We start from the raw sequence: 18,966 nt of genomic DNA on the forward strand, positions 1-18,966 counted from the left end.
CTTCCTGCTCATGACCCAATGTTAAGGTCCTTGAGTTCTCATGACCTTAACTTTATATGTTATTATTTTCCCCTGATGTTTTATTTCACCATCATAACAGAAGGTGCTGCTAAGCTTCTGTCACGACCTTGTTCATACACTTTTTTCATCACAACTGAATAAAGTGTAAAGACATAACCCAAGTTTACAAATGGCTAAGAGGTCACTTAAAGTTTGATATACTTTAATTATATTTTTAAAGAACATAAACAGTTATTACAGTGATGTTAAGAAAGAAAGAAAGAAAGAAAGAAAGAAAGAAAGAAAGAAAGAAAGAAAGAAAGAAAGAAAGAAAGAAAAATCTTACCTCTACAAAACGGTGATGGGAAGTCCCACTGTGCTCCACTGCCAGGTGATACAATACATGTGAGGATAATGTGGCCTTCCAGCACAAATCCTGACTCACAGCTGTATCGGATCTTGTCCCCCATGTTGTATCTCGAGCCATGAATGACTCCATTTGGAATGAGGCCGGGGGTGCCACATGTATGGCTGGGCAGGACTGAAAGGCAAGGAAAGAAAACAGTTTTTACTTTAAAAATAAACTTAAGTATTTTTTAAAAAAATACATGATTTACAATAAACAACTCCAAAAACAATCAACTCCAAACAAATTTGTAATGATTTGTTAGTTCACTTCTCCATGGCCCTGCAGGTTTTTCTTTAAAATCAGTCTTCCTCTTTCACTGTCATTGCATCCATAATAAATGAAGCACCAAATGAAATAGTCAGCAACATAAAATGCAAAAGTTATTTATATTTTGTTTACAAGGGACCTATAAAATATATCAAACTGACTGTGGTATTTAGATGTCTGGCTGGCATTTTGCCTCCAATGTGCATCTGTTGTTGCCCATTCTTAGATGACACAGCTCTACAGGGAGAGCAGCTACAGGCAGCTCGTGGTATAACTAGGCCAAAATCAGCTGTGACTGTAGCCAACATGCCTTAGCTCCACAGAAGGGGCAGACACACAGTGGCTGTAATACAACCTGGACGAACTCCACAGGCTCTAACCCTGGTGTACACTGCGTGTTATGCGCATTTGTATAACTGGAGCATGTTAACTTGCTGGGTGTGTAATGTGTGCATGCAATGGTTTGATATGTGTGTCTATCTATGGGCATGCACGGTACAGTGTGTCTACATGTAAGGGGTATTCAGTGAGTGAATCTGTGTGTTTGCAAATGCTGTTCCAATTAAACGCTAGCATGCTAATTAGACAAAGCTTCACCATGAGACCATGAGAACTAGGACAGAGGGAAAGAAGGGAGGGAAGGGGTGAGAGGAAGAGATAAAGAGGAGAGGAATGGGGAGTAAAAAGAAAGTGACAGACAAGGGAGAGGAACCAAAAAAGAAGCAGGAAAAAGGCTAGAGACAGAACGATGGATGAGGGTAAAAAGGATGGGAGGAGGAGACAGGAAAGAGATGAGACTCCTGTCTGACAGCAAAATAGAGGGGATCTAATTGCAGTGGGTCCTAAACATGTATAATTTACTCTAATTGACTCATTATTTGGATTGTATAAAGTCGTGCATATGAGGCAAGTTACTCACACTCAGCAGACCACGCTTTCCTCTGTGCCAACATGCCATCTGATTTGTTTTAATAAGGTGAGACATACAACCAAGTCCAGAGCAAAGCTAAAGCTCTGACTCAAGGACGGGCAAATGGATGGAGAGAAACCATGAAAAGGAAAGAAATGAAAGCCATCTTGTCTCCAAGCCAAGTTGTTAGTTTACACTCACGTACGTGAGTGTAAACTCCTGTTTCTGCCAAGGTTGCATGTTTAAAAGATGTAATACCTGTACTGTTGGTAAAGGGTTTCCCTCGTTTGGACTGATGCCTGAATAAGGGTGTAAGGGGTTGTTTGAATGGGATAAAATGCCTGTGAGCTGTTACTATCCAGGTAATCTAGATAGTACTTATCTATTCAGCAACTATACAGCCAACCTGACAGAGGCATTTTCAAGTCTGCTCTGGAAAAACACATTTCACTGACCTTTGCCTTCGTCTCCTTTAGTCTTTATGTCCTGCGGGTTCTTTACCACTATCAGTACAGTTTCTTTTTTAATTTCTTATTATAACAGACTTTAATTCAGTCAAACAACACTGACACAGTCACATATATAGATTTTGAGACTTTGCTTCATTGCTGTTTGGATTAAATGTTAGTGACATGATTCGGAGGATTATTTTCCAGAAATACTATATATATATATATGTGTGTGTTTTGTTTGTTTTGTTTTTTTGTCTTTTTTTTTTTTCATTTTTTAATTCAAAGCCAAGTTTTTTTTAAAATTAGGATCAGTTATTTTGGTTCTCTGGTTCCATATAGCCATTAAACTTAGTGTGATTTGTATTATTTTATTTTGTTTTATTTATTTATTTATTTATTTTTTCTGCCTCATATTTGTGATGTGCCAGGTATACTTGTTCAGACTGAGTTTAGGACACTGTCGGCCCATTCTTTGAAAAAAAAAAAAAAACAAGTAAATAACCATTGTACTTTATTTAATTGAATTAGTTGAATTTAGTAACATTTACGGTTTTTCAGAAACTTACTGGGACAAGTTTCTCTTTCTTATAATAGCTGGTATTACAAATCACAAAGTTGTTTGCAGGGTCTTTATTGTTAACCAGGCAGTATATTACTCATTCTATTCTTAGATCCTGTTGATTTTACATCTAACTCTACCAAATACCAAATGACATATTTCCCCAAATGTCAAACTGCCCATTATACACTAACAATTTACAGTGAGGTCACTGAGCTGCCCCCAATTTCACGTTTTGTGATACATCTTTTTCTTTTTTTGGGAGCCTGCCGTAGCTTTACCAGGGTTATTATTTTACCAAATATTACACAAATGTTTCCTCTAATAATGAATATCATGATGAGGTGGTACAGCTGTCCCTGTTATGGATAGATCCTAGTGCTGAAACAAGGTCCATTGAAGCTGTCAAATGCAGATGGAATATGAAAATGTTTCACTTTAATGAACCAATAATATCTGTTGAATTCAACAACTTTTTATCTAACCTAGGATAAAACAGTTCCACTTTCTTTCTCCAAATAAATCCATTCCAGCTGTTAAAATAGCACTGATTGAATGCTACTGACAAGATCCTGACAAGAGGACTTCACTGTGTCCATTCTGTGTTTTAGGTTTATGTGTGATCCTTCTAGCTACAGTACAGTATAATTTGGTAATGACATCGTCAGATTTAGCATTAGATATTTGCGTTTTCTATTGACTCTGCCAAGTGATGCTCTGGAGCAACTTGAGAAACATGCTTTGGAAAACTCTGCTTTCTGCTGAATACTTGTTTATAATATGAAGTATGATGTTCATTAGGCACCAGTTACTTAATTTCCCTACAAATCCAGATTATAAATGGGGTCTGGTTTCAATAGTCATTATGATATTTTAAGAGTGTTACAGCAAACTATTCACATTCTAACTGAAGGCAATAACACAAGCTATGCACACAATGCCTTGATTTATCTGCTTTGTTTTTAATCAGTCGTGTAAAACCTTGTTTAGGACACTCATGTTGGAGAAAGATCGAATTAGTTATTTGCATTTGTATTGAGTCTCATAATTGCGCTGATCACTTCATATTGGATGACTCCTTTGTTTGGAAATTTAATTATTCTAACTATTTGCAAGTTGAGGTCATTTGGGTTATTTTAGAGAGAAAGGGGGAATTATAATTCTGGACCAATAAGAAGACAAAAACTGGTCAGATGAGTTAAAAGGAGCCATTATGCTGGCTGTGCGCTCATGTACCGCCCTGAGGACAAAACAGGGCCTCTCATTATCTCATTAAAGCAGATTTTGTGGGAGTAAAATGTCCTACACAGCAGCACAACATACAAAACTGCCGTATTAATGAAAACATGTCCTCTTCCCAATACAAAATCTCTTACAATTAAAAGCTTGTTGCAGAAGTTCACCATCTACAGCTTGTCTTAAAAGTCAATTTACAATTATGTATTCAAGTGACTGAAATATATCAATACTAAGCTAATTTAACCAATATCATATGGTGATTTCATCTGTGAGCCACTGCACCCTGCTGCTTGACAGCCATGTGCTTCCTTTGATTTATGTGTTATAGCAGAGAAAGCATAACTGCAGCCAGAAGAACATGACCCCCCTCTGACTTCCCAGCAAAGGCTTTGATTGGGGAATTGGATTCGCATCTGTGTGGTCTCCATGGTAGTGGGAAGGAATTGTATCCATTTGCACCAACCATCCTCAGTGGGGAAACTTGCTACCCAGGGCATGTGCATGGCCATGTTATTGTGCATTCCTACATATGTGTGCACTTGTATTACTCATGGCACATGTCTTCACACAGTCAAAATTTCAAGTACTATACCAAGACTTAAACTGCTAGTTGGTTTATAGTTAAATTGGTTTGGCTAGACTTGAGTTAGGGTTTGAGTTCATGTCCATTGAAGCAAACACACAAAGTGTGTGTGTGTGTGTGTGTGTGTGTGTACTGAAAGTGACTGATGATGCTCCTCTGTTGTGTTTGTTCCTTCTTGCCCTTCACAACTTCAGGGCATGTGTGTGTCTTTCTATAGCAACTCTAGGCCAGGGAAATATTTCAGAAGGGATACATTGGTGATGAGAGTAAGGCTTAAAGATGACAGTAACACAAAAAGAGGGTGAAGGAAAGGGCGGATGGAAATAGTTAGGTTGAGACAGTGACATGGGGAAGGACAAAGTGTGTTAAAACAGAAAAAAAAACAAAAAACAAATGCAGTATGACGGAAGTAAACAATGGGAGCCAGAAGGAGTGAGGAAGTGATGGAAGGAAGGGGTGGATGAGAGAGTTGTTGATAGAGGCTTTTGTTAAATAATAAATGAGAGTCTTGCAGAATCATTGTACATAGACAATTGTATCCTATTTTCTATTTGATCTCTTTTCTTCTTCCTCCTCTAAATAAATTAATACACTGCCAGAGATCTCAACAGTTTCCATTTCTCTATTACGTTTTCAATACTACAACCAATAAATTTTGTATCAAAATGATAATTTAGTTATACCTCCTCACTTCATGTACTTATGCACACACTTAAACCATTGCCTGTATTTGCAAGTTATTGCTATAGTTCAGTGTATCCCAATTGAATTCAACACTGGTCCACTGATGTGTGTGGTCGGGAGGCCCCCTTTTAGTCTTATTGCTATGCAGTCTGTACCACTTAAACATCCTTTTCAAGCTGCAGAAGGTTTGCAGGAAGAGGCTGAAGCGTGGTGGTGGGAATTCAGTCAGAGAGGACAAATTCAAGTCCCATGTGAAACCATCATTTTTGGACTTGGCTAGTCTGCCCACTAAAGAATCACACTAAAGGGCTACCCATCATATTGGACTGTGATGTCACGGAGTTCTGAACAAGCTTCAGTGGAAGCCAAGTTGTGAGTGAGACTGCCCTGAAATGTCACATTCCCATCTGTGTGTAATATAAGACTTCTAAAAGCAGCTGCTTCCTGTAAGAAGCTAAACTTAAGCAAGCTCCTGTGCAATGCCTCTGCTTTTACATCACCGTACATAAATAAGAAACAAGATGAAAAAATGTTAATGATTACAATAAAAGAAAATAAATAGAAATAAATCAGTTTAAAAAATGTGACTTCACTAATTTAAGCCAACTGATCAACATGTTATGTGTTTGATGCTGTTAGAGAGCTGTCAATCATATAAAACTCAACAACTAGAGGTAAATGTGGAGTTTTTGTAACCCTAGCATGTTACCACAAGCAACAGTTAGAGCAGATTTATGGATGCATTTGGCAAAAGTCACAAATTTCTTTTTTGGTTTCCAGACGGCTGTAAAGGTAAATTCAAGCGGAACCAGAACAAATGTCAGACTGTGTGAATATTGCCAAACAGGGATTTGGACAGATGTTAACATTTGAAATTCATATGGGAAGCTGAAAGGCTTTGTTTCCAGAGGGATTTTACACTTTGCCAGATTAGGAAAAGTTTAAAATTAGTGTTGCACTAAAGATGTCTGGAGCAGTTGTTGGGAAAAGATGAAGAAAAGAATATTTTTTTTGTGCCAAAATGTTCTTTAATCGTTTACCTTCTAACCATCAGCCACCATTCTGAGTCAAAACACTTCACAAAACTCTTCTAACCACATTTCTGCAGGGACTCTGGGCTAACAATGAAATTTAGTCAGTTCAATCAACAATCCATTAACATCTCCCCTCAGATTCCACAGTGTACATGTTTTTAATAAACATAAATTACCAGACTCCTGTAATCTGCTATTTTTTATATGTAGCTGTTGTGGGTGGAAAGATGCCAATGCCCCTTAGCTAACTGGACTCCCCAGCCCCACCAGTGCTCCCACAGTGTAAAAGAATTAACAGTCTTTTTGACATATAGTACTTAATAACTCTAACCACTTAATACCCCTCAGCCCCAAAACCAAAAAAAAAAAAAAAACCTTTGGAGTTCCTGTCCAGTTGTGGCCAAAGGACGTACAGCTGATCAGAGGCCCCTCTCCACCTGTTCAGTGCCCATACTGCATGTCTACACCTGATATGACATTGAGGCTGCATGAATTTATTTACATAAGAATGTTAAATGGGCATTTCACGTTCTGAGCACACTTGTGCTGCAACCCACTGAGCATTAAATTTAGACTTTTTAATATTCTACTTTTGAAATGTACCAATTATTAAGCAGCACTGATTTTTATATTGAGCATTTGTTATTTGAAGCCTTGGTGATAAACATCAGTGTCTCGTGGTTTTGTTGCATCTATGCACAAATATTTGCAATATTTCAAGTGTTTCCAGTAATACTAAAGTAATCAACTTGGTGTTGGTAAGATAATTCATCAAGTGATGATTAAACTTTCTGGGATCCACTACAGCATTTAAAACAGAGGTTCCCAAGTGAACAGAGCTTGTTTTGCTGCAGTTCTTATTCAAAGCAGCATGCTGTGCTGAACATCCCAATATTATTACAAATCAGAGCTTTCATTTCTGTATTTATTGCTTTGGGACATGGAGCTGTTTATTATCTCAGATAGTAAATGCCCTGTCCAAGATAATGAGGACAACATTTTTGGATTCTACTTTATAATTCTGGATGTTGGAATTTAGCTTTAAGTGTGCCATCCTGTGATGTTATCAGCATCAATTCCCAAAGATCACCACAAAGCAGGACAGACTTCACTTTGTTCTACAATACAGAAAACAACATAGAATGAATTTTAGCCTAATTAATCAGTGCTAAAGAACATTGATGGATTAGGGCTCGGATGAGAAGAATAATATAAAAACATGCACTGTCTCTACATGCAAGCTGCAGCCCTGAGCAGAGCCCCACACCACATTTCCTGTAGCTAAAGGAAAAAAAATAATAAAAGTTACATTTCTGCTCTGCTTCCTTGGAGTAAATGAATTAAAATGTATTAACACTCTTTCCTATGTTCACTCATTGAAAATATTCTAGCAAGGCGAGTGACATTTCCAGCAGTGCTTCTCATCAATCATCTGCTAAACAGAGTAATCGCTGTAGCAGCCACACTCTGTTAAACACCAGCTCTCCACAGGCTCTCCAGCTGGACTAAGGAAACAAGAAGTATTGGATAGTAATATAGAATAACCCCATGCAGCAATGAGCAGTACCATAACCACCATGCGCTGGATCACTAGGTTTTTACCACAGCCACAGAGAAGGGGTGCAAACTTGTTTGTATAATTTCTTTTGGTTTTCTTTTCTTTTCTTTTCTTTTCTTTTTTTTTCTTTACTTTTCTTTTCTTTTCTTTTCTTTACTTTTCTTTTCTTTTCTTTTCCAGTTTTGAATATATGCTTATTTTGAATATAAAAAATAAAAAATCTGGCTCATCTGCAAAGTTAATGCCAGCAAGCTGAGATTGAAATATCACAGATGTTGTTACTGTTTTGTTATTTTTATATAACGGACACATCAAGCCACAGCTCGAGTGTCCGTGTGCCATTCTGCAAGGACACAAGGAGCTCTTAGTTATCAAATAATGATTCTCAACCTTCTCAGACCTGAAGCAGCAAAGAGCAAAGAGAACCATTACTTCAAGACAGAACTTGTTAAATTGCAGCTTGGGGGATTCATGCTTGAGGCCTTTTTTGCTTTCACACTTCAGACCTCCTTTGCTCTGTTGAAAAGGGCTCTGCCACCTTAGTTCTGTTCTTTTTTTGGACCATTTGTTCTTTTTTCCTCCTCTGACTAGGAACTAATGTACATTTCCTCTATAAAAAAAAATAAAAAAATAAAAAAAAAACAATTAGGATGAATTTCCTGCACTGTCATGTCATGGGATGTGTTCATCTAAATTATGCCTGCTCCGGTTAAAGAATCAAAGCAGGTATTTTGAGGTTCTCAGCAGTGAGCTTGTAGTAAGTTGAAGCAAACTGCAGAAAAAAACTCTCTTTCTTGACATTTCAATGTTGCAGTGATTGGGCTGTAAAAACTGACTGAGCTTTAATTATTAACAGCAGCTGTACAACTGTACAGAGGGCAGCTTAGCTCAGGTAATATATCAGTCCTAGTTAGATCGATGACCAAATTCTACATTTTCATCGCTATTTAATAAAGCAGTCTGGAGTTGTGTGGATAAAATCTTCAGCTTCAAGTTCTTTCTTTTTATATGAAATTATAAGGAGGCCTCAGTCCAAAAACAAGAATTTGTGGAGGGATTATTTTTTTCGGTTACCTTAGAGAGCTGGAGGAGGTAGCTGTAAGTGGGGGGGGGGGGGGAGTTTTGGGGATCTATGTTCAGAAAATTGCCTCTGCAAACCAGTCCAGGATAAAATGGATGGGATAATAATTGTCTAAATGTATCTGTAGCTGTGATAAAAACAGGCTGAAAAATAATAGATACCAATAAAAGTCTTATCCATATCCATGAATTCAGTGTTTTAGTCTCAAAATTTACTACTTCCTTAGTACTTCCTTCCTTAGTTTAGTATATTAGATTAAAGATTTCTGTAAGGGCTCCCTCACCAATAAACACAATAAAATGAAATGTAAAACCTAACCAGGTGTTTGTGTGCTGTGTTTAAGTTCTTCTAACCATCCAAACTTCCAAACTGATAGTTTGTCAATATGTGCTAGTCCTTTTGATGACTACATCGTTGTTGTTACTTTTGATTATTCCTTATTTGAATCAAAAGTAGCACCATAAATCAATTTGTGGCCACCAATCTACTTTTATTAAAAAAGCTAATAAAATAAAATCCTCATATTGTAAAAATAACCAACTTCATGACACATGTTTCTGACTATAAAGTTGTAGAAATTATATATTTTTCCTTAAAAAAGACTATCATGAGCAACACAGGTGACACTATGACACTTTTTGCATACCATGCTACTGGCAGGTAAGGTAGTTGCTATGGAAACAGTGACCTAGCCCAAGGCTAGAAAGTGCTTTAGGGGACAAAAAGAGACAACATCAATCAGTCTCTTCAAACACTTTTACAACTCTCTCATGAAATGTGCTCTCATGAAAGGGAACCTCTGCAGTAAAATAATAGTTACTTTTTTTTTTAAATGTCTTTTACGAAAGCTCATTTTAGATTGCAAATAAACACAACCGCTTCCCAAAACAACAATCTAAAAAATGTAATTTTCATCTATTTATTAATTAGTTATATAAAAAAAAAGTATGTGTACTGTTGCGTTAATAATGGCTATATTTTAGTTTGTTTAATATCGCTGTTATTGTAGTATTTTTTTTATTTTTGGGGGGGGGGGTAAATATCTTCACTTTTAACTAAATGTGCTTTTTAAAGTGTTAATTAATAATATTTGAACTTAAGACAATATAAAAAAAACATACACTTATATATGCAAAATTTTCATTGCCTGTGTAAAGTATTACTGTACATTTCATTTAAAATTTTATGAATAAGGTTCAGGCAGAATTGTATTATGCAGCTGACTAATTCTCTGTGTTTGAGACCTGAACCACCCAGTTCATCTGAAAGAAACCAGCAAACCTGCAGTCAAACTGCGTTTCTCCTTGAGAAGTGCATTACTGGAATGAAATGGTATTAAGTGCATCACAGAAATGACTTGAACCAAAAGAAAATAAATGTCACCATATTAAATGTCTGTCTCTCTCTGCTAGCTTGCCTATTTTTCTATGTAATAAACTTTGCTTGGAGATCAATGAACCCTTCAGGATAACTACTGAGGGTCCCCGCACCTCACCATGACAGACAGTCCAAAAGAAAAGAGGGCCTGCAGATAAAATAGCATCTCATTTAGCTGCACAAGCTCAAAATATCTAATATCCACATCCATTCCCAGTCTCTCATCTACCCTAAACCACACTCTTCCTCTCTTCCCTGGTTTCCAAATACCAGTTTACTTCCTGCCATCATTGCTATGACAACCCTGACCAGGCCAGAGTCTTTCTAGTAAGAGTGGCCTGCCCTGAGGCTGAATGGTACCAGAGGGGACATGAAAACACAAAGCTCAACATCACTTGCTTCATCAATACTTGCATGCATGAACAGTAAACATGTGTACAAATGCACATGTCTGTATGTAGAGTACAGGATCAGGAAATGTGTGTTCTTGCAGGTGCACCATAAATCTATTATCTTAGAGCTGTCCTAATTACATGTGTGCTAAAACAGAGAGACAGACCAGCATGATGTTGTATATTTGTGATGCATAACACCATGGGACTGATTATATCAGTGTGAGTGGTTTTATTTGGCAGGTGGTATACAATGAGATAGGTAAACCATTGTTTATTTCACCTGAGAGCACAGCAACAATTAGATAAATGATAAATTTGACTTACAGAAATTTGGAACTTAAAAGAAAAAACTACAGAATAAATATTCAACATGTAACAAACATTAAAGACTTAATTAAACAAAAAGGAAAAGCACAAATACATTGAAAAGAACAGGAACTTATGTGTTTGTCACTCAGATATTTAAATGAACATTAATCATGGCTGTCCCTGCTGGTTGTTGCAACTCCTTTTTGTTGACATGCACACACACATTTACACACAGACAGAAGTCTAATGCATCTTCATTTAGCCTTGCTGTCCTCTGGGCACATTTACATTTGTCAACTCACCATACAAAATGGATGGATGAGCTTGTGGCGTGTGTGTGTCTTTCTTCATGCTGTATGTATGCGTGGATTCAATCAGTCTCCCTGCATGACTCTGTGCATGAGTCATGTATTTATCTTTGATTATCTTAAAGGACGAGCCATTCTCATTGTCTTCCTCTGTGTACATGTCAGAAGATACATGTTTGCCTCTTTCTGTGCCTTTGCATACACACGCTATTGCAGGTGTGTGCATAAGTGTGTGTGTGTGTATCTGCGCATGTGTGCAAAAGAGTCAATTTCCTTGGTAGGTGACAGTTCATGGTCCCTTGGGCAGCAACGAATTGTGGGTAAACTCAATGTCAAAACTATTCCCATATATCATCAGAGTGACACAGGCAACACACACACACACACACACACATACGCCCACACCAGCAGGCACACAATATACAATGTTTTAAATTAATTGTGAGACACTGTATCATACCTAAATATGCAGCATCAATTTAGAAATGATGTAGCATTGAATTACTCTCTACTCTATTACTATGTAAAAGATAGAAATTAAGTTTAATTGTAGCAAAGATTTACAGGTGTTGTTTTAAAGATGGATGCTTTTATGTAGGTAAGATTTCAAACTCCAGAAAGAATAAATCTGTTATTCCTACTGCCTGGTAGCTAATGTGATTTTTCACATAATTTTGCAGACAGTTTGGGGGAAAATGACTAAAGCTTTTCTCTGGTGCACAGAAGTGAGTCGCAGTTAAATTGGAATAATGGTTAACAATACAATATCATTATTCTGTGTACTTTCTTTGCTTCATTGTATCTGCAATTTCCCCAGTACAGACTGAAGTAAAAACTGTGACTTTGTTCAGGTAAATTGGATTGTATGAGGTGTACCATATCCACTACTTACTAGTAATTGCAGAGATAAAAAACAAAAAGTAGTCAGAATCCATATCAAAGTTTTTCTTTAATTAATTTTTATTGTGTGTATAGAACTTTATGTTGGTTTTATTCAATATTTTATTTGGCAATGTGAAATCCTTCAACTGAAAATATGTGACATGCCTAATTCCACATTTGCCCATTCATCTGGAAGTGAACATAACAGAAGAATAAAATGACCCTTGTTCCTCCTTATCTGAGTGACATACCTGCTCTCACAAAGTAAAACGTGTTAAATGACCTGTCACTGATAGCGGCAGCTGCCATGTTCATCACATATCAGGCAGTTATTAAAAAGTTTGCTCAGCACACCACAAGATGACAAATTCATCTCACTGATAGTCAAAAAATCCTTTAAGACAAGTTGAATGATCTGAAAATATCCAACATGTCTTCCAGTCTCACTGCAAAACTCTTGTACTGCCACCTAATCATGTCACTCTAATAACTGCAAATGAGGAACATCACAGACGTTTTGTCTGTTGGCTGTAAATATGCTTACACATGTCTATAAAGGATGAACTGAGAAACATTATTGAGATGACATGAAAGCCAATAAATCACTTTTGTTTGGACATCCAAAAACTCCCACTCCTATGATACATCGTGACATCAATCAAACCAACAATGGATGTGGACAGCCAGAATTTGCTGACTCTGCTTAAGCTATCAATACGAAAGGACTTAGTTTAACTAAATTCACTGTTTATGCGTTCTTTGTTCATAGGCTGTTCCTTAATTTTCACTCCATCACAATCCCTTGTAATTAATACCATTTAATTTATCACTATTTTCCTGCAGTCATTCTGTCACTCAGGCAGGACTGTCGCTGCAGGTCTCCTGCTAGCCTGAAAGCTACTGCTGATACAAACTTAACACTTGCTGCAAGTGTATCACAATAGTTGTGAAAGCAGTGGTCGGCCTCATAAACCTCTTTGAAAAGTATTGACAGTGCCATCAAGGTTAGCAACCACTGAGAGGTCAGATCTGAAAGACTGCAAAGACAAAGAAGGTTATTACACCTCTGAAATTGGAAGAAAAACACAAAATTGTGCAAGTGCGATGCAACAGCTCAAGCTGGTTTCTGTTTACAGACAAACATAGAAATGGTGTCTCACACATTTGAAGCAATGACATGAAGAGGTGCAGAATCCTTTTTATTGTTTGGAAGCTCTTCATCAGAATGAAGACAGAAAATTACAGCTTGTAGGATAGCAATGTTTGCAAAGCTTATACTTCCACAAGACCAGTAAACCAACACTGAGGATAACAATGACAGCTGTAGACTATTTTGGAATTGGATCACAAAAGCTATGATAACTAAAAGCTTTATGCACTTAAGAAATATACTACAAGCACCTAAGAAAAGAGCGCCTCAACCACACATCTGTAAAGTTTTGTGTCTGCACGCTGCATGTTTGTGAAACTGTCATGCAGGCACAGTTGATATGAATACTTGTCAGCCATCTTTATATATCAGAGGCAAGTGTGATTAATTAAATAGATGGGATCTATAGAACCACACAAGCAGAAAATCTTGACTTATGACTAGGCCACATATTTAAATTTCTACTCATCTGAAAAATGATGATGTAAATACCAGTCTGAATCCAAGTAATTGTGTTAAAAGGTGTCAAATCTTGCTTGTCAAGGGCAAATCTCTTACAGGTTTTTGTTCCCTGAAAGTTAATGAGGCACATTTTGTATCTGAGACTAAGTGTGACTCATTAAGTGCCCAGGGGGAACAAAAACATGGAGGACCAGGACTTGGGTTTGTCTCTTTCAGTGGACAACGCCTGCAATGGAAGTTATAAAAATTCTAATTAACGTTAATAAGATACACGGTTAATAGTAATTTTGTTCATTTTTTCCACTTTACTTCCAGTGATATGTATTGTGGCTTCCTCATAGTGTAAAGCAGGTCACTCAGTCAGGATGATTCCCCCTCTTTTTTCTTTTTTTTTTGTCTTTTGAGGATTTCTAGTTTAACACATTTAAGAAAACTGAGATGACATCACTCAGCTGAGCAATTTGGATTACAGATTTATAGCCAGCTGATGTGGTGGTGTGATGGTGTGTTGTTATATAACAATTATGTATTTTGGAGGTATCTAATATGAAAAAAATGTCTAATAATGCTTCTCATTAACCCATGTTTATTCACAATCATACACCACACAGCAGCTGGGAAACTGCCATGCAATGGGCTCACCTTTAATCAAAGAAAAACAGAAAAGAAATCTGATCTGTGAAGCCAAGCAAAGCTGAGGATATTGTGTTAGTAAGAACAAGTTCTTCTCATTTTAAATCCAGAGAAATGTGATAAGAAAACACTGGAGAATTAGACTCTTATTACCTTTTTATATCCTGAATATTTGCGTGATCAAAATGCAAAACCATGCAATATTTACAACTGTAAAGAGCAGCAATGATAGTCAGCCTTCTGGGTTTCCTGTTAAAAATAGATTGAAATGAAACCATTATTCATGTTGCTGAAGAGCTTCTGGGACCCCTATGAGGACTTATTTTTTCTAAATCTGTTAAATGAAAAAATATTTTTGCATTCAAACCAAACGTCTTGGCAAGTAATACAAATATTGCATTTTGGACTCAAATAAAATTCCAAAAGACAAACCAGCCATATCCTTATTATATATACAGTTAATGCAGGTGATACAGCACTGTAATGATGAAGAGAACAAACAGTCCACTTAGTGTCACAATGTTACACAAGTCTAAGAATAAAAACCTAAACAAAAATTTGCAGCAAAGGCAGAAAGACCTAATTTGATAGCTTTATTTCAGTCCTACTTCGTTCTCAAAATGACTGATGTTAATTACAAATCAGCTACTTAACTCTGTGTGTGTGTGCATGTGAGAAAGAAGCGCTTGTCCCCAGATTCCCTGTTCAGTCTGCCCACCTGTCTGTATGTGTATGCATGCTCCTCTGTGGGTGTTATCCATAAAAGCAATGTAAGCCCTGGTAAACCTACCTATATTTCAGTGTCAACACTCTTATGTGTGTGTGGTTAAACTGTTTTGTGTAGGATAGAGACAGAATAAGTGATAAAAATTTAATTCACTCTTGTGTGCACAGCTGCTTGTGTTTGTGAGTGAAAAAGTGTCTGTTCATTTGCATCAGTGTGGGTTTGTGGGTGTTTCTTGTGTTCCAGATCAATACTTGTCGTGTTTGGGGAAATAAAGAACCCTTTTAAGTCTTCCTGTGCTATAGCTGAACACACACATTCACACACACACACACACACACACACACACCAACATCTAAAGACACATGAAAATACTTATACAAAATACTAAATGCACTTATTCCTCTATGCTTCAATAGGCGCTACTCAGATTTTACTGTTGACACCTGCCAGCTACATTCCTGTAAAATAACACTCCCCCTTTCATGATAAAAAATATTATGTTTTCATCAGCACTGCATTAACACTGCATCCTGTTCTCCAGATCTCAGTCCAAACTCTTGCAAGATAGTTATTTGCAAGTCTCTCTAGACATGCACATGTGTGAATGTGACATGCACCCACTCTTTGCAGCATGTTTTAGATTCATACTGTATGACTACGTAGAATTCCATACACACACCCGCTGATCCTTCACAGCCAATAAAGCACAACCTCATGTCCTAGATTTTCAATTTTACTCAGTGGTTGTAAGTTTCCATGTGCAAAGTAGCTGAAAAATGAACCAGCTGCACGTTTTGTAAGCAGTGCTAAAAAAAAAGTCACCTTGTTGTTACTATGATCCTGATAAAAATGTGGGCTGCAGTGGATCCTTGTGAGAAAAGAGATCAGAAAGAAAAAACACACACAAAAAAAAAAAAAAAAAAAAAAAACAGGCTTTGGAATATTTTCAATCAACAAGTGTCACAGCTGGATTTTAAACAGATGACCTCATTCCAGCTGTGACTCAGGAGACTCATGTTTAGAAAGTCATGTGTACAGTATGAACTGTGGCATAACCACTGAGAATGTGGGATAGAATTCGGCTACAAGGGCCAGCGTATGTGTAGAAAGAGTATCTCAGTGCCATTTATACACTGCTTATGTTGTCCTTTCAGTGCAAGGATGCACAAAGACTGACACACAATGCAATATCAGTAGTGCTGTAAAAATTTGCCAATTGCCTTCCAAAAACTTAATAGTAAATTCATTCAAATATGGATTATACAAAATCATGTGCCATTTTCCTGAGACTGACTCATGCTGTACGCTTTAATCAGGAAACTTCTTCATATTGTTTAATTGAATCATGTTCAGTGAACTAAATACCTAATATACCCATGTAACACAGATGCACACACACACACACACATGCACACACACACACACACACACACACACACACACACACACACACACACACACACACACACACACACACACATGCACACACACACACACACACAGAGAGAGAGAGAGAAATATAAATCATTATTTCATGATTATATATATATATATACATATATATATATATATATATATATATATATATATATATATTATAGTTCATTATCCAACAGGGCAATGACCATTAATCATCCCTACACAGGCAGTGGAGTGTGTGCCTATTCCACATCATAAAACAAAAGAGATATACACACCCAAATGTGTGTTGCAGTATATACGTACAAGCACATATTCTAACAATGTGAAATTAAAGGTCAGTGTGTGTGTATGTGTTAATAGCCAAACAAGGAATCTGGATATTAGTATATTTTCAGTGTTGCACTTCCATGCAAACACATCTGAATGCATGTGTATGGGCTCATAGATATGTGAATACTGCAGCAGCCAAGATCATCTCAGATGATTGATGATGTGAGCGTGAACTGTGCAACTATGCAACATTGAATGCACCATGGGTTTACAGTACTTTGCAGCTTTTTATTCCATTTTGCAGTGTTTCTACTTAAATAGTATTCAGTCCAGAGAAAACCATTTTTATGCTTGGACAAACTCATATTCTGTTCTGCACATGCGTATCTGTGCGAGCAGGCACACACACTCATACACACACACACACACACACACACACATGGTTGTTAAAGAAAATAAGTTTGACATTTTGACAAGGTGTAGCAGTCTAAATGACAGTCATAATCATTCAGTAGGCGATGACACACATAGTAACAGAGTACCACCATACACATTCTTTTTATCTACATCTCTCTCATGCACACACACACACACACACACAATAATTTATTGTTTCATTAACTACAGTGTTTCATCCATCCATCTTTCAGCAGAGAGTGAAGGGCAGTCAAAAGAAGGGGAGGATTGTCAAGGGAAGTAAAGGACAAACAGAAGAACTGCAGGGACACGAAGCAAAAAATGCCATCAAGGAGCAACATTTTTATAACACACACCTAGAAAACAGTGAATAGAATTATGTATTGAAAATGAAAGCTACATGCTAAGAAATAGAAATGAAAAATAGAGGAGAATTGGAAAAATAAAACCTTTAAGAAAGAAAAGAGGGAACATGGGGCGAGGCAACAGTGTTGACAACTGGAGCAGAGAGAAACTTTTGAAGCTCTCATGTGAAACATGTCACGCAAGACAAGCATCAGGGCAAGGATAATTACAAGCATGTCAGAAAACCATGCTTAACGCTTAGACAAACAATACATAGGCTTACTGTATGCACACACATGGGACTGAAAACCAACTCAAATACTGTGTTGAAATCAACTGTGCCTGTAAGAAACATCAAAACAGCCTGTTTTCATCTTTTTCTGCAGATTACATTTCTGACACATCTCAGACAGACACAAAATGAGAAGAGAAAAGAAGCTGATGAGAAAAGTACCACCCGTACTAAATGTAATACTAACAAGTGTCAAAACTAATTTTTGTTAAACACAAACTGGACCAAATGTGACAATATTAGATGCCAAGAACAATGCTTTGCAAGCTGCTTTTCTTTTACCCTGGGGATTTTTTTTCTCAGTAGACCAGCATTTGAGTACATTGCAAACCTTGACACCACAGATTTTTCCATTTAGTCTGTTTCTACTTTGGGAACTGTGTTTTCAGTTAAGGTACCAAGACAAGTTGGCTCTTGAGGTGGATCACCATCCTAATTGCAAGTAAACGTGAGGAGTTTATACAGAAATAATATGGTCACTATTTGAAGTTTTATGAAGTAGCATTAATTTCCATTCAATTTAAGATTGAGCAAAAAACAAATCACCATGGTGTGTTTGAAAAAGAATGACATTAATAACTCTGAAGATCCTGTAAATCCTGTATTTCTGACAATAGTGTCATTATAAAAACAAGTCATTTTCTTCTGCAAGATTGAAAAAAAGTCTTGAATTCTTTCATTAATTCAGTAATTTGTTTATTTATTTAGCATTAAAAGTAAAACATAACTTAGGTCTGCAGGCCATAGGTAAGCACATATTCTCTAAGAACTTTAACTAGGACCACTGTGAAGGAAGTCTGGTGAGTGGGACAAGGTCATCACTGGAAGTAAAGATGGTTTAAAAATGCTGAAAGTTTCTTCATGTAATTTGGGAGGCAAAATGTCAAAAAAAGGCAGAGAAAAAAATTTATGTGAGGGAACACTTTAATTCAAATCACTGAGAAGGATACAGATAAAGAGATTTTCTACAACAGAGCATGTAGGAAATGGCTTTATAAAAAAGATGGAGAGACTAGTGGGCCCAGTAGATGTTGGCTTTCATTGTTTGATATAAAAATAAAAAAATAAAAAAAAGTAATAAAAACTAGTTGTTACAAATTTTCTCTAAACTGAAAACATGCTGACATATGTTTCAATAAAAAACAACAACAACAAAAAAAGAGGATTATTTTTCATGGTGATGTTATTGTTAAAACAGTGG

General features: G+C 36.8%; 1 protein-coding gene across 1 annotated transcript in view; it reads right to left on the reverse strand.

Annotated features, from left to right (window-relative positions):
* LOC121640431 (CUB and sushi domain-containing protein 1-like) overlaps nucleotides 1–18,966 on the reverse strand; it is a 344,948-nt gene that overhangs the window by 224,546 nt on the left and 101,436 nt on the right. The window contains exon 3 of the mRNA XM_041986178.1: nucleotides 347–541. Coding sequence (XP_041842112.1) covers nucleotides 347–541 — 195 coding nt within the window. The remainder of the gene's footprint in view (nucleotides 1–346; nucleotides 542–18,966) is intronic.

The sequence above is a fragment of the Melanotaenia boesemani genome, chromosome 1 (assembly GCF_017639745.1).
Source record: "Melanotaenia boesemani isolate fMelBoe1 chromosome 1, fMelBoe1.pri, whole genome shotgun sequence".
NCBI lineage: Eukaryota > Metazoa > Chordata > Actinopteri > Atheriniformes > Melanotaeniidae > Melanotaenia > Melanotaenia boesemani.